The sequence below is a fragment of the Dermacentor albipictus genome, chromosome 6 (assembly GCF_038994185.2).
Source record: "Dermacentor albipictus isolate Rhodes 1998 colony chromosome 6, USDA_Dalb.pri_finalv2, whole genome shotgun sequence".
NCBI lineage: Eukaryota > Metazoa > Arthropoda > Arachnida > Ixodida > Ixodidae > Dermacentor > Dermacentor albipictus.
Window position 1 is genome coordinate 46,832,280 of NC_091826.1, and position 21,893 is coordinate 46,854,172.

Consider the following 21,893-nt stretch of genomic DNA (forward strand, 5'->3'; position numbering starts at 1 on the left):
AGCATGACCCAGACGTTTATTATTTTTAATGTTGAAAAGTATGAATATTCTCGCTGCTTCTGACCTCTTCTGGTTTCTATGATTTGGTTCATAATCGTTGTAATTGAACGCAAGAAATCGCGAATGATATTAATAAATGCAGAAGAAAGATGTACGGAACATACTTTTGTGAAGAAACGCCTTAGTATGGCGCACGCCGCTGTGGCAATGGTTGCTTTACCCATCGAGAAAAATCGGAGAATGTTTGGATTGTATAGCTACGAATAGCTGGGGAAAAAAAATAATGCAGACCATAGTGAAGAACGCCTTATCTCAAAACGAAATGTAAAGATGATACTTAAGTATTACGTGGCAGCCACAAACATGTTTCGCACTTTTATTCAACCATAGCAGAGCTACCAATGCGTCCAATCCAATACACAGGAAGGTCTAGAAAGGAAAGCAAACCGTCCTGTTTTTTGACTTAGCATTTGGAATGTTAGTGCAGGATTGAAATATTCTGTTTTATTTCCTAATGTCCGCTAAAAACTGTTACTTTATTGGCGACTAACCAGTGAGATTACTCAGAGATCAGAGATACAGTGTGCGATATCTATGTGGCGTCAAATCTGTATCGTTGGCCTTTTCTTTCACTGAACGTCTAGACATGCCAAAAATCGTAGGTAGGCTGTTTACGTTTGCTTAGCCAAATACTCGTGGCCACTCAGCCAACATATTTGTGTCAGATCTCGCTTCCTATGTGTGACACAAGTCCACATTATCATTGTTCCAACTAATTCGGTACCGCGGTCACTGAACAACTTGCCTTGACTTGTCTTGTCTCTCAAACACTGATGCATAACTACCATGGGGGACTGGCCAAAAAGCAAGCGCTTTCCGGGATGTTTAACATTCAAATCTAGTTTTGTTTAAATTCATGTGCATGGCAACAAAGAAATGTGATTTATAAGTTTAATAACGATATTCTGAAAATTTTCGAGATAAGATACCTTGAAATAAAAAACCTGAACAACTTTATCAGGCAGTCATTTGCACCTTCTTCCTCCTCCCCCCTCATCTTGCCAAAATATAACATGGCATGCCTTTAAGTATATAACATTTCAAGACGAACTGCTGGTCAGTAGGTTAGGCATGTAACAAGCATGTCGGATGAGATGAAGTCGCATAGTGCACAGACACATAGTACAGAGCAAGGGTACAGCGTCCCAAAGTTTCTTCTGCCCTGTTCTTCTCTCGTCAAAAACATTTGAAATATTTTAATGCTATTCCAAAACATTTGCCTTCATTCGTACCGGTACTACGCCTGACACAGGCACTCAAGCAAGGTGAATCAAGGCTTCATTACTATAAAGACGATAATGCTGACTAACACATCAGCGTACGACCGGGTGAATGAGGCAGTGAAGATAGGTGAAGCAATAAGTATCCGAATAACAATATCATTCATTAAAAAGAATCTCGAATCAGTATTTGACGCAATTTGTAATTATAAACTAAAGAAGGCAAAAATCTCAGTAGCGGAAAGCAGAAATCATTTTTCTCGGCAACCGCACTGTCCGTATTGCGACAAGGTTTGCCGTATTTAAGACTAAAGGTTAATATCATATGACTACAGGGAGCAGATCTTCATTTAGCCTATTGACGTTCTTGCAGAAATTCTTCGAAACTGCGATATACTGAAGAATCACGATTACAACTATGTAGCGTGGTATTAAAAAGAAGAAAGACAATTCTGTCACAATTCTGCAAACTGCTTCTACTGAGACACCCAAAGCATTCAAAATTTATGTACGATGCATCACTGTGAAGTATACCACTAATTTTCGGTGGCACATTTGTAAAACCCTCGTGAGCATGGCAACAGTTTCACTTTATGAAAATCCCGTTTGTCCCTTTTATACGCTCTAATTGATGCTGTTTACAGAAGTGTGATAACGGCATTTGACATAGCGCTACCAATTTATAAGGTTCCCGCACCACTTCTTTTTTTAAATACAAATTGTTTAGAGCTTTTTGTTAAACGTTCGAAGCCACAAATAAAACATTTCAAGAGCCGGCAGAAAGCAGCTTTCTCGTTTAAATGCAACACTATTTATTTGACTCGATGAAGCAGTTGTCTATTGAGGGCACTTCAACGTTTCACGAGTGCTTCAAAAGACAAATTACAGTTCCGTTTTTCCTCTTGAAGCATTGGTCTGAGAACGGGAATTTAAACTTATGTTATAAAGCAAAAACACACAAGAAATCTCGCTTACCTGCTGGTTCACATCAAAATTTACGGACTTCAATGCACACTGATCGCGCTTGTAAATTCAGGCATTCTTTCGAGTGTAGCGCCTGAGCAACAAGTTCACGGATGTCGCGCGCTCTTCGATTTACTGTTATGGAACAGGTGTTAAGAACATCGGATCCTGACGCAATAACAGCTAATATTACCTGTAAGGTATGCAGTATTAAATGATAAGTGCACCAAACGTCAACGCCATGTATGCTAACGGACTGAAACACTAAACAAAAAGAAAACACGATAAAATTTAATGGACACCCTTAAGAAGCTAGATCCACGAGTATTTGCTGCAGTTATCAGCTAGTACCCCAAGGAAAATCGCCAAGGAAATCTGTTTTTTTGTTTGTTTTGTTATTTTCTTGCAGAACAGGAAGAGAAAAAAAACATTTTAACTGCACTGACGCACCTGATTGTCCATCATTAATGATGAAGATGACCATCATTTGATGACCTGCGGTAGAAAAGAGCACGATGCTCTTTTCTACCGCAGGCATCTTCCTCGGGGATATCCAGAACGATTGCGAGTGCAAAATTATTAGTGAATTCCAATGGGAGATTCAGAGCACTTCCGGCGAAACAATTATTGTTCTTTGTGAAGCAGACCTGTTTTATTGGTAGATCTGTAACATTCCCATTTAAGATTCAGAGGACGCGAATCTGGAGGTGACACGAAGGACTTCGTGCAGCAGTTCAGGGACCACACCGCCGAATTATGCGGAGCCGAGTGGCAGCCCCCCTTATGTACTCTTCCAAGAACGTTTGCATCGTCTGCCGCTTATCCCCGAACAATAATCGTCATCCATATTGCATGCTTTCTCATTCTTTAACCCTGTAATCCTCAACGTATCATATATGCTGTGGTGTGTTTGATACACAAACATTCTCATTGAAGCATGGGAAACGTACAGCATAGAATATAGCAACGTTTTGTATACGCAGGACTGAATATACATTTGTGATTAGTTCAACCAACCAATCACTAAATAATCAAATACTATGCTACATAACTTCTGACTGAAAAATATCAACTGTGTATGTATTTTTTGTAAAAATGTGCTCTACATGGGCAGAAATAAACATCATTAAGTTTTCTGTGTAGTGAAATTGTGTTTGGGCCCATTCCTAAGATAACATTGCGCTATTAGTCGTCCATTGCGACCGGAGGTGCGCCTGGTTGAGCTCCATGCTTTTCCTTCTGTGAAGCCTAAAAAATGGTGCCTGTGGCGTGTTTTTGGGCTCCGAAATCACTTCCGGTGCATGCAGCCCGCAAAAGCATAACCTTCGAGATCTGTTTCTATTACTGAGAGAGAACCGCCATCGGGGCTTGGATTTGGACGCTAACTCCACGCTTGATGCTTTGCCGTTTCTGACAGAAAAAAGAAGAAGAAAAGCGCAGCGGAGAGGATGACATAAAAGGATTGTACCTGGGATTACGTAGCATTGACCACGTGGGATGACGTAACATAACGCCCGGGGATAGCCAACTACCTGCAGTTCTTCAAATATACAAGCGGATTGCGGCAGGGTTTTTGTGCAATACTACAAATAAATGAAAAAATTGCGAAGCTCTAAGATGCGCTCACATGTGTCCTGAACGTTGTGACACATTGCAGTCGGTCGTGTTCCTTGTGAGGTGTCCGCATCTGAACGTCTGCAGCTACAACCAGAATATCTTGCTACAAACGAGTACACTGTACCCAAGACACGGGCCTCAAGTATTCTGCATTTGCAACGCCACCAGAATGCGGTCCCTGTGGCCGGGATTTGAACCCAGGACCTCTTTTTCTCACCAGCCTGATGCGTGAACTTATGATCACTATACCGACAGAAAGGACAGGACTTGGCTTGGCTTGACCGGACCTGACCTGGCCCGACTTGACTGACGGAGAGATGGAGGAACAGATTGAGTGACGCAGAAAAAAAAGCGAAATCCGCGATAAAGCACACATTTATTACAGTGTGCTGGGATGCAGCCTCTGCGCGGAAACCCTTTAGAAGAGGTTTACGCGCGCGAAGCGCTACACCCTGATCGCGCACTTGGCTTTCGGGTTCATCCTCGAACCCTCCTCGCAACCATAGACGCGCGCGAAGTCGCTAGAGTGCATCAGGGGCAAGTTGCAAATCATTTCGTGGTAGGGTCGCAGTCCGCACGAGAACCAGCAGTGGAAGGCGAACACGGCGGCGTCGCTGGGCACGGGTCCGAGGTTGATCGCCGGGGTCGCGTTCGCCCTTCTCGCCGCCTCCCAGGTTCTCCAGACCACGCGCAGAGCAGCGGCTGCGGCCGGAATGTCCGCGCCGACACCGTCTTCGTCTTTGGCAGAGGGCGCCAGGCATCTGCGGCCGCATTTGCGGAACATTTCTTTTGTTCGCGAGCACTGTCTTGAGCATTGCCCCCCCCCCCCCCCTAAAAAAACAATTTGCGCACTTCTACAGCTGTTGCTGTAGCCTCAGTCGGAGACTATTGCAAGATTCGGAAGATGGGTTCGTACCCTAGTGAATACTAGCCCCTTTCGTTCCATGGACGGACGAGCTGAGCTTGTCATTAGTACTGTTTCATTTTTGCAGCATTTCTTTGCAGTGTTTTGCGGAGCTTCTGGTCGATGGCGCCGCAGGTAATCCCTCGGGGCAGCGCAAACTGGAGCGAGTTTATTCTGACGGAGGACGTAAAATGTGTTGACAACTGGGGTCTTTCGACGAAATTGGGCCATTTTCGGCCAGAATTCGGAATTACAGAGGGGGCCCAAAATGGGTGAGAAGACACGCCATCAGCCGTCAAAATTAGAAAAAGAAAGAAGCGCATATATATAAGCAGTAGAAGGGATACAATAGACGTCTGTACGGAAAAATTATTAGCGCTAAGAAAAGGAACCATTGCTGCCTTCAGCTCTATTCTACTTGGTCAACATTCTCAGATAGACCTTCGTTTCGTTTCGTTTTTGACAAGACGTTATTAGACCTATACAGTTCACAAGCTCACGTGGAAACATATTCCGTTTTCTGACTTTCTGTCAGAAAAGTTTGTCTTAGCTTAGAAATCTGTACTTGAATAAGTGTTCAATGCGCTCATGTCTCGTTACTCTAAAAATTGTGAGCGTATTTGTCAGGATCAGTTTTAAATTGATCATTTTTGTGCTGGCAGAAAAACTTAAGGCGTAATAACTTCGCACACAGCAATTGCTAATGGTGGGTAATTTATCTCCCTTCTGCAGTTGAGACCGAGAAGTGTAATGATCATGTTTTTAATGCAAGTGTCATTGCATTTCGATGTACATTTTACAACATCGCCACATTATTGAGCTCGTTAATGGACGCAAGCATACTACAATACTCCAGTATTAGTCGAACGTTTAACAGACTAAAGAGAAAAAAAGATAAGATAGACACCATCCTACATATCCAAGCCTATAATTCCGAACAACACAATATCGTCAGATCTCTCGCCGGCACTCCCAAAGTCTGGCATGAAGCAATACACTGATCCTGCATAGCTGTGCACATATTCAAGTTTAATATAAACATTCTTCACACTAAGCGTGTCTAACAATTTCAGAGCACATGCAAACCACGAAGCATTGATCCGACAGGGTTATCTCACGGCGTCACGTGGTAGCTCTATCTTAGCTGCATCGCATGCGACGACAGCGCCACACGTCGCAAGGAGGGGTCATGGACCCTGCTCCTCCATACTGGAAAGTTGCCTTTTCTTTTTCACTCTCATTTTCCTTGTCACGTACTTAAACCTAATCATCTGCGATTTGTTCTTTGTTATTGGAATGCTTCAAATATCGAATACTTCCTTTCTTCTGCGCTTTTCCGTAGCTTCGTTATCTGTTGGCATCAGCCACAGAAGTGCTAAACGCTTCCCAGCTGTACGACGGGGAATCAATGAACCGCATAAATGGACACTGAAATGATTTCCATCGCTTTTTATGCGAAGCATATTACTAGAGCTCAACCCAGTTCCTCAGGCGCGGCGGTGTTGCCTTCGATACCAGGTGACACCGTGACGTCACGATAGAGGAGAAACGGGGCTCGAACTCCCGCCGTCGCTCGCTGCGTCGCCCCCGCATCGGACGCGGTGAGCGTCGAGCAACACAGCGTTCGGCGCGACAACGATTTATTCATGAAGGGCAACGCCGCAGACACGGACACCGACGACACCGGCTTTTCTGCGACGCGAGCTCCTTAACGCTGTCGCGTTAAAATAAAGGCTAGTATGCTTCGCATCCTGGGCTTAACCTTAGCTAAGCCACAGCCATTTTTTTTTTTACTTGCCTGAAATTGGCGGCTGTAGTCTCTGAGGCGTTCGCCAGCCTCGCCACCGATTGGAAGTAGAGCGTGGCCGCCATTCGGACGCCCAGTCCGGCCAGGGCGAGGGCGTAAGGCCTTCCCGGTCCCAGCCACGGGAACTCCAGCTCGGGCGGCACCAGGCTGTACCCCCGCAGGGTGCTGGAGTCCTCGATCTTCCACTCCTGGTTCATGAACCGGAACTCCGGGTCCCGCATGAGACCACGCATGGCACCTTTGACGGCCACGTAGTTGTAGAGCGGCTTCATTTTCATGGGGGGCACGGATGCGTAGAAGGCGTTGACCTGCCGTCGAGAACGTGAAGACGCTAGTTGGCTAGAGGGAGCGCACTCTGCGCTCTTGAAACAGTTTCACCTTTTGAGGTGCATATTTGTCCTACAACAATAATCGTCGTCTGCCTCAATTGCTTGCGCTTTCGTTTTTGAAAACGCTGCGCTCGCTACTTTTTTTTCCGGAATGCTATACGTCACGCTAAAAATGCGCATGCTTTTCGTGACTTGAAAGTACCGGGAACGCAGTGTTGGAAGTACGGGAAAGATAGATCACGATTATTCTTGTGGCACAAGATAAGCGCCAAAGGGAGGAATCTTTTTAAGGGCGTAGAAAATTTGCCACCTTTTAGAGTGCATCTTGTCCCCAAATAGTTATCGTAATGTGCCTGGTTTGCTCTTTCTTTCAGGAAAATTCTGCGTTCGCTATACGTTCCTGCACAAAACGCCGTGTCGTGTTGGTAACACAAATGCTGTTATCATTACGGCCGTATGCTGCGCGCGCAGCGTCATACTATATGTAGGCACGCAAGACAGGCGGCGAGTACGGCGGGGGGGCGTAGTGTGCCCCGAACTGTGCAAGGCTCTGTTAGAGGGTGGTACTAAACGCTGTGTGAGATTGAGCCACCTCACTCTCGGTGGAGCGAGAAAAGACGGGACGTGTCTTCGCTTTACCTTTCCTTTCTTTCACATCCCGTCCATTCTCCGCATATGATAGTGACCGCAAATAAAGAAAAATAAAGATTCCGGGGAGAAGCCAGGACCAGACTGCACGCGAACTGATGCAGGCATATCACATAAAGAAGATAGACCAAGACTGTGTTAGTGACGCTTCCATTAGGTTGTTTCGATCGGAGATAGATTTTTTTGATAATCGGTTGCCCCGCTGGGCTGATCAATGTTCTTGGGAGCTGCGTTCTGCGCATGTTCTATTTGTCTATATATGCCCATGGGTTGCCGTGAATAAGACAGTTGAAAGTTACCGCCCATGTCGTATTTTTGTGTTCTCTTCCACTGTTCCCATCATTATTTGCCATCAATATGATATGCAGTAAACACCAACTAGGCCAAACTGAAGTTCTTCTCGTCCGTACACGTTGCTCCGAGAATAGCGAAGGTGCTTAGATTCGACGAGAAAAGGACAAATTGAGCATTTCAATTTGCCTCGTGCTTGTTCTGCTATTCGTAATATTTGCCACTAACCTGTATAACGCAAATTCACAAGCGAAAGCAGATAAGGTTCGCCTATTTCCACGCCGAGTTTACAATTACACCCCAGAGGGTATTAAAGTTTCACTCCACACCCTCTGTTACGCCTAGCTATTACTCATTTAGCTCGTAGCATCTCATAATAGAGGTGTGGGCGAGAACATAATGTCAGAACCAAAAATTTTCACACGCATAAGTGTGGTAATGGGTGCTTGGCACTTCTTCGAGCACCCTATAAGAAGAGTCTTCTGAGGATTGCCGCCAACTCCTATGAGCAGCAACTCGCCAGTACTTAAGGTAGAAATCTTCAATATTTTTGTTGACTGTACGGCAGAGCAGTGCCGATATGTATCGCCTAACGCAAATCTCAGCTGGAAGATCTCTCCCGTGAATATTATGAGCCCCGCCTTCGAACTTTAGGCCGCTGTCAATGATTCATTTTTGATTAAGACGTGGACTTCGTTGCTTAAGCAGTTCAGTGCTAAGCGCGGCATAATAAAATACGGAAGTTTAATGGGCCAGTAACGCGATGCAATGTGTAATTGACAGATGAACTCAACATCAACAGCCCGAAAGAAGCGGGAATTGTTTATCACAAGAACAACCTGGTCGCCTTGAATAGCCAATACAGGATGATAAAAGGAGAGCAAACGAAAGTGTACTTGAGTTTGGCAAGAGAACAAATAGAGTTTGCCCTGCGTCAATGTGGTATGTAACGCTGGGGGAAGTGTAATGAACCGACTCATAAAGGCGCATCGAATAAAGGAAACTAGATACGGCCGGCGTCAGCATCTGGAATAAAACAGCGTATCAATTACGCTAATTGTCAACTAGTCCTTTATTTGTGCATCACAGGCCATGCGCAATAAAACATTTAATGGAGAGCTTCTTTCGTCCCCGGAAGAATGTTACGGACTCCCACGTTTTCTGCCTCAAAAGCACATACATATCACGGAACCACCTTCCACAGCTAGCTAGTGGCATCGTTTTTGAAATATTTTTTCTACTGATTATATATGACTTTGTATGTGTTGTATGATTTCAACGTTGTATTGAGGTTTCGTGTTGTCCACGGTGTTGGATTAGCCTCTATTTCGTTGCGCTGCTAAGCGCGCAAGACCATCGGATCGAATCCCCGCCGCGGAGTCGGCATTTCGATGGGGGCGAAGTGCAAGAACTACCCGTGTTCCATGAAGTGGGAGCACGTTAAAGATCGGCAAGTGGTCAAAAATAGGATAGTCCGTAGTTCGCCAGAGGTGGAATGCCTCATAAACAAGTCGTGGTTTTGGCACGTAAAACACAAAAATTGTACTCAGATTGCGTATGGTTGTGTAAGCTGTTTCGCTGTGCACATGCTATACAATAAAACCTCCTTACAACAATATTGAAACGTAATGCAGCGTTACTTCGTTATTGATATCGATATCGCACGTACTGCACTATGTGTCTGTATTGTGGTTCATCGTTACTTCGTTATATTCGTTATTTCCTGACACCTCTTTTCGCTATAACGAGGTTTCACTGCACCTGTTTCGTTCGCGCTTTCTTTTGTCTGTGTGCCATCGGTAATGCGTATTCACACTGACGACATTCTAAAATAAATCACTGCAAAAAATAAAAACGCCCACCTTCTCGGGCTTGGACATCGACCGGTACAAGAAGAGGGCCTCCTGGTACGGGTCCTTGGGCGGCGGCTTGCTGCTGCCCACCAGCGTCCGGTTTTCCTCGCCCAGCAGCTCCGCGAAGGCTCGCCAGACGTCGTTCGCCGTTTCGCGCACGTCCTGTAGAGTCGCCTTGGGCACGACCATCCAGATGTAGGCGTTGAGGGCGGAGCGGAAAGCCGCGTGCGTTTGTGCAAGGCAGTGGCTTCGGTGCGCGGAGAAGGCCTGCGATTTGCGGAGCGCTCGACTTTACTGTAACGACAGGTGCCGCTAACTCGCTAAGGTTTGTATTTTTCGGGGCCATTGACCCAGCCGCGCGTGCTTTGCGAACGCGTTTAAATGTGAATACGCTGCGTCAGGTTGCACACAGGCGTTATTAGAGCAATGCTGTTTCTTTTCAGCCAGTTCCTACTTATGGAAGTGATAACGAAAGCCGGCAACATAGCTGCTCTGGAAATGTGTGAAAGTGTGAATATGCTGCGTCATGTTGCATACAAGCGTATAAGCGTAAAACTGCTTTCTGTCTGCCAGGTCCTACTTCTGGAAATGACAATGAAATTCGGTTATATAGCTGCTTCGTGAGAACAATTTATTTACGCGATTCTGCCACAGCGTAGGCACCAGCGCTTCCCTCAACTTTTTTGTGGAATGTAGCTTTGTCGCGACGAAGTTTATTCGCTCATTACTTCTTGCCAACTCGCGTGCCGTAGTCGTAAAATACATTTAACACGCTCTTCTCGTACGTCTAAGGACGGACACTTAGCAAGCTCGAACTTTGGGCAAGACGTGAGATATTTTGGACTGGTATTACTAGATTTGATCTCGAAGCGCCAAGCCTGGCGTTTCGAAAATAACCCCGACGTCATGACGCAGCAGAATGTGCTAATGCGCAGAAATAATTGGGATGCGCGGTTGTCTTAATGCCTTCGCGCGCGCCCGTTGTAGCGAGTACAGGAACAGAGTGAGGCACTGTTTCATGACGTGATGATGGATACAGCCCCTGGTTGGCAGTCGAAACTGGTTCGGTGAAACAACTGTTGCGGCAACTTAAATTTTAGGGGTGCGGGGACATTCGCCACTATTCCATCTGGTGTTATGATGGTCTGAACCCTGTAGTTAATTGCAGGAAAGGAAATGACAAGTCGACAATACCACTCGATTGCTTGTTTAACCAAGTGCAGAAGGAACGTACTGCTTCTCTGTGAACGAAAGAGAAAAAAGAAACTTACGCGCAAAAAAAAAGTGAGGCACTCGAGCCGTCAGCGTTAACCAGCGTCCTCCAACAACGTTCACTGGCGGGTAATGATTGTTTAGCGAACCGAAAAAAATTCCGCCTAGCCAGCGAGAACATTTAACAAATCGCACACATCTCGGACACCGAGTAAAACCTCCCGTCACGTTTTTTTCCCCTTCGCCTTGCATTATTTTCCAGAGTAGTTGAAGGGGCGTAAACCGAAAATTATTCCACGGGCAGCAGAATATTACCCTACAGCAAAGTGAGAAGAGGTCCCGAGAAAAAATACCCCTTACCATGACGAGAAAAGGCTCCGCAAAGCAGAAAGCATGCAAATATAATGAACTCCTGCTGACGCCGCCCTGAATTTCAAGCGCAAGCTCGCCGTCACGTGACGGATTCTGCCAATGTCTGCTTGGGCCTAGTTAATCTTTCATCATTATGGAGGACTACATTTCAATCCAAAGAGCTCGGTGACTGAATTCGGCAAGTTTCAAGTTTGAAAATCTTCGGCCACAACGGCCAAAATACGAAAAAAAGATACCACAAAATTTGTGAAGTCACACTGACCTGGCGCCGGTTTTTGTGGGCGGGGAAAACCGAGCAAAAGTAAAACTTTGACAATTTATTATCGTTTCCAGTACGCAACCTACTACCATGAAATTGGCTAACACATAGTTTTGAAACAATACTTTATCAGTTTATAAAGAGATTTTGGCATTTCGCTTAAATGTTCCTCCGATCTCTGAGCTCTGTGCGAAGACTAAGAGCGCTTGCAAGAGTATACATTTGTGCTCGGCCCTCACACCAAATGCCCCATGTGCAGCTATAGCGAGACCGGCTCGACTCACACCCAAGCCAGCACGAGCCTCCGAGACACCCGGCGGCGAGCAACACACCAGCTGCTAGATTAGCTGCGCGGTGGACAGTTTGTTTCCCACGCATAGACCGCGGTTCGATTCCCGGCAGTGGTGGGTATTTCTTTCCAGCAGCTAACCAACACGAAGGTAAGCAAGTTTCTTAAAAGCGAAGAAGATCGCGCATACAGCTGATCGTCGCGATGGAAGCACTCATTAGAGTGACGCATATAGCATCGCTACTTACAGGACGTGTACGTGCTACGGGCTTACGTCGCGAGGTGACCACGCAGACAGTTTTGCCATAGAAGCGATGGCGCCTCGCATCCACCCTTGGCGACTACGCTATAGTTCGACGGAGTACAGTTGAAACTCGATCTAATGAAGTGATGACCACGCTCGATTTATTTCGTTAAATCGGGAAGTTTGTACACTCGAGGAAAGCATTTTTCGGCTCTTCGAAATGTTAAATTGTAACGTAGCTACACCCCAAAAGGCTATCGCTGCATCGTAGTTGCCCCTAATGGGGCGACCTGTGGCGTAAACCATGACATAACGAAAGCAACCACCACCGCCTCTACCGAGGCGGTGTTGAGTCCGCATTTCCGCACATGGGCGTGGCATGCAGTCTCATCAAAATAAAGCTAGGGCCGCGACTAGGGCACCTAGATGTTCCAACGCGTTAGCTTTAAAGCCCACGTTCGAGAAAAAACCCGTAAGCGTCAAAATTCGAAAGAAATCGCCGTTCTTTTTTGCTCATCTATTACAGTAAAAAGCTTCGTTAAATCGACTTAGGCCAAGTTAGATACGTTAATTCGAGTTGATGACAACGTTCAACCCTATGGGCACCTGCCGCGTAACGGAAATTTCATCGTCAGATCGGGAACTTCGTAAAATCGTGTTTCGTTAGATCGAGTTTTAACTGTACTTATCGGAAAAACTTGGGCACGTCTGCACAAGGCGTCAGATTCATTCGAGAACTTCATTGTGCAATCACTGTCAATGGGTAGCAGCAGTACGGCAGGGTTACAGATGCATGACGTAAAAGCAAATTCGGACGCATACTCACGGACGCACACCCGCTCAGCAAGTCTACTCTGACGCCACTTTTAGCGCAAGGCGGCAGTCTCCGCCGCCGCATTTACTACGGCCGTACTGTTCATGCCGGCTGCAGACGCCCGTTCATACTTGTCTAGTCACTGCGTTTTCTGTTTTGATTGGATCGCGGTCGCTGCAAGACGGCGGTGCTGCTCCGCGGCATTTCTTGTAGCGCCAATTCATCTCGCTTTCCCTCCAATGACGTTCACGGTTCTGATCCGCACAAAATCCGTTAGCGCGATAGCACGAAAGCAACCACGTGGACATTAGGCGCCTGAACAAGAACGAACACGCTTGAAGATGAGGTGCCTCACAACGGTGGCTGGATGAAGAGCGACCCCAGCGCCATTGCCGGCGTCGCGCCTCAACAGTTTGCGAGACGAGAAAAGAGAACAACCGTCAGCGTTTGCTGCTTGAAGTCGTTCCGGTCAGACAACTGTATATGATGCACAGTGTTGTAAGGGCAGCGCCGCACAGCAGGAACTCTAAGTGGCTGTACTCGCAAACGCTCCCGCCAGTAGAGCAATGGAGAACGCCGGTCTGCAGCTCCGCGGCAAGCTTATTGAGCGAAACCGTGATCGCGTGCCCGTGACTAGGGTGCGTCGTTTTAACCCGACAGCGTTAAGGAGCTCGTGTCGCAGAAAAGCTGTTGTTGGCGGTGTTGGCCGTGAGCAAAAAATCCCGTAAGGCGATACATAAATAAAAAAATGGCTGTGGCTTAGCTAAGGCTAAGCCCACGATGCGAAGCATACTAGCCTTTTTTTTAACGCGACAGCGATAAGGAGCTCTTGTCGCAGAAAAGCCGGTGTCGTCGGCGTCGGCTCATGCGTGCGGCGCTTGCTCAGGCGCACATTTCGTTGTCGCACCGAACGCTGCGTTGCTCGACGCTCACCGCGTCCGATGCGGGGCGCGTAGTCGCTGCGCCGTAGCAAAGCCACGTAGAAAGAGTCTCTGTAGCATGCCGCAACCTTCGCTTCTCATTCCAACGAGGAGCTCTGTCTCCAGGAGGCATCTCACCTCGTGAGTGTCTAGCAGAGGCAAGCGCAGCTGCTTATATACAGCCGCGACGCCGCGAGCGATGGCGCGAGTTGGAGCCCCGTTTCTCCTCTGTCGTGACATCACGGTGTCACGTGGTCAGCCTTGAAGACGACGCCGCGAGCGACGGCGCGAGTTGGAGCCTCATTTCTCCTCTGTCGTGATGTCACGGTGTCACGTGGTATTGAAGGCGACACCGCCACGCCTGAGCAGCTGGGTTGAGCTCTAGTAATATGCTTCGCATAAAACAACCTGGAAGAAGGGCTGGGTCGGAATGGAATCAGGGTCTCCGGAGTGTGAGACGGAGATGCTACCACTCAGCCATGAGTTCGATGGTTCAAAGCGCGAAAAAAGCGCCTCTAGTGAATGCGGTATTGTTTTGCAGACAAACACACTGCGCGGCCCTCGCGTCTCAGGAGACCTCGCAAACCTCCGCGCTCGAGCCTCGCGTAAACGCGGCGACTTGCACCATCCACACCGGGACATCACGGCGACGGCGACGGCGCGAGTGTGCCTCGAGTGCCCGTATAAGTGCTTGTGCTCGATAAGTGCTCAATAAAGCAGAGATTAAATCCGACATCGAAACACTGGTGACCCAGACAACACAGCTACGGAATGCCATGTAACGTTTTTTGTTTGGCACGAAATAATTTCCGAACCTTGCATGTGTTCTCAGGGATGAAATTCCGCAACGTCATTGCGTGTGGAAAGCACGACTCCTTACCTGCTCCTCGGAAGAGTAGTAGTAACTGGAGAGCAGCTTCGGGCTCGTGAAGTGTATCAGCGACTGTAAGGAGAGCCAGCCGAAAAAGTCCAAAGTCTTGGTATCCCCGAATGCGGCGTGCAGCATGAACACCGCCCTGAAGTATTTGGGGCGTTTGATGGTCACTGACGGGATGTTGTCGAAAGACTGGTTGAAGTGGCGGCGCAGCGCGGCGTTCCAGGTGTCGTAGTCGGTAGACGGCGCCACCGTTGGGATGTTGCGTGGGTGAAGCTCGAGGGGCATGCTGCGACCATGTCACGTGCTTCCTTTTTAGTGTTTTTTTTTCTTTGACCAGCGTGGCTGTCAAAGAGGGCTACTAGGTACGCTCGAGAACGATACACATGCTAGCTTTCGTGGTTTTCTGAAAAAAAAGCTAGATGTCTCATGACGTTTTTGCTTCGCGAAAACGGGCAGAATGCAAGGAATATGATATGCAGAGTAATCTTGATGCGCATTGGTCAATTAGGGGCTAAATCAATATTACTAAGCCCAAGTTCTCGCATTATTTAGAGTACCTATATGAAAAGAGTATATAGCAGGTGTTCTGTGTTTAGCTGCACAATGTTTTGGAGTGAAAGCATCATGCGTCCCATTAGGCGAAAATCCTTCGTAGTGGGCGTGACGGAAAAAAATGGTACCGAAAATGGCCGACGAAGCACTGTGTAAAAACATGTCAGAAAGTGCTAGGATTGACGTCGAATGTATCCTGAGGTTCTTGCAAAAAAGTAAAATATTGTCTTTGAAGAGAGAATTTGCTTCGTTTTGATCTGGTTGGGAATCGAACCCTGGTCTCCACGGTGCAAGAAGAGTACGTTTCGTCGAGGCCACGGCTGTCCTTCTTTTCGGCTTCGCGGTTCTGGCCAATCAAAGGTTCCCCAAATGCATGCGTCATTGCACACGTCACGTCTAAACATTTGGCTGACTAAAGGTGCGCACAGAAGCATTGAACACGTGACAGCGCAACTTACAGGGAAAAGGTGGCGCCACGTTAGGAGCCTATATAATGAGCGCGTTCATGATGTTTCGAGGTCTTCAAGCGGTACACCGCTCTCGCGTTCTCACGCGTAAGCAGTCTTCAGTGTCTCTTTAGAATTTTTCGAAAATTGCCTTTGGCGGATAGCACGAATCTAACCCTTGAGCTAGATTACTCGAGGAGGAAGTCATTATTTTACGAGAGTTCAAGATGCTTATTTGAATAATTTGAGTAATTGGAGTAATGAACTTTTTTATTTATTTACATTACGCTGCGCATTTATGTTTGCTAGCCAGTGAGGTCACAAGGCGTGCCCACTTGGAAAGAAGTCTCAGGATTAAACCAGTTTCGAGATATTATAATTCCAACCGTCCGACAAAATGGATTGGGGTTCTATTTACTCTTGCGCTAAAATGCACAAAACAGCGTTTTCTCGAAAAAGTGCAACTGTGCATTTTTACCGCAAGTTTGACAGTGCTTATGTCGAAACCGGTGCCATCCTATCAATTCGTTCCAAGTCGATATGCCTTGACCACTCGCTAGCTTCAACTGGCAGATCTCCGGAACCATATACACGCGATATGGGTTATATACGCGCAAATTTATGCGAAACAGCGTCCATATTAAAACCCTGAAATAACTCTTAAACCCATAGGCAATATGCCTTTCACCTGTCAACTCGTCTGGTTTTTCCCAATTGTACAGCACGTTTCGCGCAAAATTAGTAATTGGAAACAAGAGTCGCAAGGTTTTGAGAAAATAAGTCATCTACTTAGGGAGAGAGCCAAGGCAACAGCCAAACAGGAAGGAAAAGTAAAAATCAACAAATTTAACCATTATTCTTGGGAATATTTATGGATCAACATCTTTTTACTTAAAAAGCAAGTAGGCAAAACACCGCCGGAAGTGCAGAATAATTCCGTGTGTTTTGAGTGACGCATCTACAATTATGAGTCGAACCACCTGACGTATAGCCACTTCTTTGCTGTGGTTATGTGCGTGTTTTTGTAACTCCTCGCGGTGGGCGCAGCGCGTCTAGAACCACAGCATCCTGCGCGCTATGCGGTTGCGCGGGACTGGCGGCCACGTATCGTTACTCAACTTTCCAAATAACAATACGCAAGTTTTGGCGCTTGAGAGAATAGGAAACGAAGGATCGAAAAGAACTGGGATTGTTCGGCAAATATATGTTTCTCTACTATTCATCCAGAGCTACTTCAATAAACGCTACTATAGTCGGACACAATTTAAGCCTGCTTTGAAGCCCTGTCCATGCTCTCATAACCGCCAATCACTGTTCCTCCGCGAGGCTGCAAGTAATTCGTACTTCATATTTTCTTGTTACCCAAATAAGGCGGTAACCGCAGAACAAAAATGATTACCACGTAATTTTGTGCGTTTTCTTTCGCTAATTATAGCGGTATGGCGAAAGCCTAATTTGTTATTGAACTGAAGTAGAATGGTTGCTTCGCTACAAATATATATTGTCAATTTGCACTTCAATTGGCAGTGAAGTTTCATGAGTAAAACGGGCTAAGCAGTTAAATGAACTGTACCATATACTTTTCAAGAGTGCAATGCTCAGACTCCATGCACCTCGTACATGTCTGTTGTACGGCTCAGTGCTTCGGCCGATGAAAAGACACTTCAAGAACAGTGGACACTCCGAATTTTTCAAGAGTATGACGCCATTTTGAAAAGGCCGTATAACGATGATTTTGTTTGCTTCTGTGATTGACTGGCAGAGTAACACAACCCCGCGCGGTCCCTGTGCCTCGGTTGCTAACTGCTGTTTTTTTTTTTAAGTTGTATTCTACTACTGAAATTTTTCATTTTACATTTTTGCTTGTTTACTTGTTCTTGGCAGCGTTCTGCCTGCCCTTCTTTCCTGCGCGAGTCCATTTGATGTGGTTCCTTGTTTGGCAATTAAAGGATAGTTGTATCTCGCAGGCCTAACTGTGAGATGCGACTTATTTCATTTCTCTTTGGCGGGTTTACGCGTCTTTATGGCGAATGGTAGACGTTATGTCTATTTGTACCAGTAAAGATACCCCCCCCCCCTCATTTGCATGGAAAGGTTACCTTGGGTCCGTGCATAATACATAATACTTCGGGGCCACGTAGTGATTACGAAACTATAGATAGTCCGGGAATGGTCAACCAATGCCCGTGCGTCGAAGTGCGTATATACTTCAGTTCATGGGCGTGGAGCCGCTTTCTTCATTGCACAAAACATGCCGAGCTCTCTTAACAATCTTTGATTACCAGCGTATAGCATCAATCGACTTCCATCCAACGCCTGGAAATATTCTACTCTCATCACATGGGTAAGCCTGTGACTGTGGGTGCAGAATGCTTCCACGCGCAGTCAAGCCCGCTAATTATGAGTCATGTGCACCGTTACACGTCAAAATTGCTGAAGAATTCTCACTGATCCACGGGGCGCTTATCACTGATTATCCTTGTTAAACCACCGATTATCATTGTTACACGCAAGAGATTCACCCATGCGTAGTTTCCCCTATTCAACATTTACGCTGTGTGCGATGCCAGCTTGGCTTTGAAGCTTTCAGAAGGGGGGTGCAATGTTCACCATACCTGTCGGCCATGGTGTTCTCGTAGGACGTGGAGGCCCCAAATTTGCTGCTCATTTCCATGAGGTCTTTGAAGAGCTGATAGGAGCGCCCCTTGTCCTTGGCCAGCTCCGGTGTAGACGCAAAGGTGGCGTACGTCAGCTTGAAGTGGCCCAGGATTCGCTTCGTCATCCTGTGCCGCTTCAGCATCTCAAGTGTGGTTATGAACTCCTTGTCCAAGCTGAAGGTGACAGCGGGCGACTCTCTGGCGTTGTTGCTGACACTCACCTGCACGTGACACCATCGGCGAGAAATGTTGAAGCGACGATGAATAGCGATAATAATTTAGTCTAATTTAGAATAATAGGAAATATGATAATTTAGGCTCAATTAGCCAATAGAAGACTTGCAAAATTACGATAGTGCGCTTTTCTTTTCAAGCCTTTAAGGCAGACTTCTACGTGAGGAATTACATTAAACAATTAATTGTAATCCATTACATTTCTCGCTAATTTTGCAAATTAACGAATACTTCGTTTAATCGATAACGCTCGCGGTTACCGTATAAATTTAACAGCGAAGCTGTATGTAGCTACAATGTGGTGTTGGTCGATGTCCGCCTACAACGATCGCGTCGAAACAAACAAAAAAACAAAAAATTTCGTCTCCAGTTCCTCGCGAATGCTTTCTGGCTCTCAATCTAATCTAAGTATCTCGAAAAAATTTAACTGATATTGGCCGCTCAGACGAATCTATCATTACGCTGTTTCATTTATTTGTCATAAAGAAGTTAGTTCACAGTGAAGTTGTAAACGCTGGAGAGTTCCTGTCTGCTTGCAATACATGTCCGACTACGCAGGGAGTATGGTTGTAAGAAATGGCCGTAACTCTTGTTTTATAGATACTATCGCGAAACAAATTATATGAAAATTAGCCGCTAAGAAGACTCTAACAATGCGCAGGAGTTTCATCTGCTTTTGCTAATCGCCTAGTTCACAGTGAAGTTGTAAATATTGTGCAATTCGCGTTTTGCCATCAATACACGGACTTCTACGGGAAGGAAACGGACAGCCCCGTCTTTGTATGCTAGAATAAAACTCAAGCCCTTGCAAGTTTAATTCAGCTAATTATGTAAGAATTATGCTCAATCGCTAATTACAAACAAATATATTATTTCGTGCACTCCTTTGGACTGCGCTCCAGTCAACGTGTATCGTAGCTCTCATCGAGGATCAGTTTAACGGCCACCTGCGTCCTATGCACACTGTTGACACGAGTGGGCGTTGTTTGTTGTGGTTGCGTCATAGTCGCCTAGGCAACTTTGTAATATATGTGTACAAATATACAGACACACGCTGATGCGTCGATTGAGGCAAAAAGTACCACAGCTTCGCTGCTCGATCGTCCTTCTTCGCAGAGTGAAAGCGCTGATGAGTTCTTTCTCTTTTTTTTCCAGTAATCAATTACATGTAACCAGTTACTGTACCGACGGGACAAGCTGTAACAGACGCTGCAGCTTTCAGAACCTGAATTAGGCGGGAACTGCACCAGAACACCAGAGATCGCGCCATGCGTCAGAATCGAGGATATTTCAGACAAACCCCGGAGCTCAGTAGTTATATCCTCGACTTTGCGCTGCGCCTGAACTTGGCCGACGAATGGAACCGGCACATTGCAATGTTTCTTTTATCAACGGCCACTTATCGCGTTATTGCTAGGATGATTTTTTGTAACTTTGGATTGGCCATACCACCTTCTCCAAGCATCTGCAACAAGGAAGCGCCGAGCTTCATAGTGGCCGCAGACGCTGAGGAACCGTACACGCTAGCAAGATGCTTATAAGCTAGAACACCGCCTTACGTCACATCACGCATATATTGTCTTCACCAAAAAAAGAGAGAAAAAAAACGCGGGAAGATGAACGCATCAGTCCTGAAAAGGAATTGCTAGTGAAGATGAGCATTGTGTGAATATTTGCAGAAAATATCTGCAGAGGTACTGCAACTGCCAGGCCAGTCTGTTCCGCTTGTGGTATCTGTTTAGGGTTCATTTATGTTCGGAGAAGTTACGAATTGCTTTCGAGTATACCCCTCCGTTACTGTCGTGGGGTAGTAATTCGCAAACCCCCACTGTGCGGTTATCCTTGTGTGACGTTACCGCTGGTGAGGACAGCGTTTTCGCATTCTTCTCTCTTGACAGCTAGCGTTTCGCGGCGCTGTTTTCCATTTTGGCTTCGCCTACAACCCTCCCCCCCTGCCCCCCCCCCCATATTTTTGCGGTTATCACTTTCCTTTATACCTTACTCTACGCATCGTCATATCCTACTCCTCCTCCCCCATATATATTGGGGGAGAGTGAACTACGTGTAAATAACGCGTTGCGTAGGAAATCAGTTCCTCCTGGGATGAGGACAGTGATCTGTGTCAAAAGGTTGGTTCAGCTGCATGCTTTGTTGTACAAGTGGTAAAAGCAAAAAGCAGATCACCAGCGATGAAAGACTTAAATGATAAGACAGTAAACGTAGGTAAAAAACCTGAACGTTTTTAGTGCCCCGCTACTTGCAGTGATTCGCAGTGATGAATTCCGCCTCTTGTCAGCTGTCAAACCGCATTTGACAAAGACATCAAACCGCATTAGTCGAAGATTATCTAAAAAATGGAGAAGCAGCTAGCGAACGAAAAGGTGGGCTGAGACCTCACAGTAAATATCTCGCCTTGCCTTGGTCTCGTCTCTTGATTCCCACCATAGTGAAATATGCATCACCAAGTGGCGCAAAATTCTGCTATTCTAATGTCAATAGCGTTTTAATCTTTCCGTGCAAGCCAATCTGCACGTATGCATTTATTCTTTGCGTAAATAGGTGCCGGCATGGGCACAGAAAATGATAAGCAGGAAACCAGTGCCTTCGAGAGAAGTGATTGTGCCGGGCTGGACTATCATGGTATCAAGCCGTTGGCTTACCTTTCTTTTATTTTATTTTCATTTTTCCGGGTTACCCAAGCTTCTCGAATTCCTTCATTCATCGCGTGAATAAGCGGGGACACGAGCAGTAGGAGTGATGTATGCAACGAGCCGGTACTTTCCAGAGAAGAGATTCATCCTGAGAAAACCAACATTGTAGTGGCCTATAGGCTTACCTTTTTTCATTTTTTCGTGCAAGCCAATCTGCTCCTGTCTGTTTATCCATCGCGTAGCCTTGCATAGTCAGGTGCACGGGAACTGATGTACACAAGCACCGAATCGGCGCTCTCGATATAACTGATTGGACCTGGCTAAGCCGATATTGTAAGGGGCGATGGGCTTACATTTTAGAGCGAAGCTTTCAGCCTGTGGTTGGTCGGGATTTTTCTTTGCCACGTGCTCGCACAAAAAATTCGGCCTATAACGCAGACAGTGCAAAGAAGCGCGAAGCGCAATGTGTGCGGCTCATCCAAGAGGTAGCACATGATGTCAACAGGTGACACCATCTCTTGACGATGACGTCACTGCGTGACGTCACGTATGCTGTGATGAAATCATCAGGCGATATCGTCACGTGACGATGCCATTTGTACCTAATGTAACGTTTGACGTGAGGCTCATCACGCCCCCTATGGTGTGACGTCGTCATGTCAGTGTGTCGTGAT

The 21,893-nt window shown here is 46.4% G+C and overlaps 3 protein-coding genes across 5 annotated transcripts in view; 1 reads left to right on the forward strand and 2 right to left on the reverse strand.

The window, feature by feature from the left end:
* LOC139061034 (EEF1AKMT4-ECE2 readthrough transcript protein-like) overlaps nucleotides 1-21,893 on the reverse strand; it is a 70,632-nt gene that overhangs the window by 41,581 nt on the left and 7,158 nt on the right. The window lies entirely within an intron of this gene.
* Nucleotides 3,577-14,965, reverse strand: LOC139061047 (uncharacterized). 2 transcript variants are annotated; one of them, XM_070540483.1, is made up of 4 exons: nucleotides 14,683-14,965; nucleotides 9,702-9,959; nucleotides 6,563-6,879; nucleotides 3,577-4,621 (listed from the first exon to the last, which is right to left on the reverse strand). In XM_070540483.1, the coding sequence occupies exons 1-4, from the start codon at nucleotides 14,962-14,964 to the stop codon at nucleotides 4,306-4,308; spliced, it is 1,173 nt and encodes a 390-aa protein (XP_070396584.1). In that variant the 5' UTR covers nucleotide 14,965; the 3' UTR covers nucleotides 3,577-4,305. The 2 variants fall into 2 exon arrangements, with proteins under 2 accessions (XP_070396584.1, XP_070396585.1); XM_070540484.1 differs by lacking the exon at nucleotides 14,683-14,965 and adding an exon at nucleotides 12,895-12,978.
* The window catches only part of LOC139061052 (uncharacterized), a 40,990-nt gene continuing 31,047 nt past the window's right edge, over nucleotides 11,951-21,893 (forward strand). The window contains exon 1 of the mRNA XM_070540490.1: nucleotides 11,951-11,975. The gene's annotated coding sequence lies outside the window, so the exon portion shown is untranslated. The remainder of the gene's footprint in view (nucleotides 11,976-21,893) is intronic.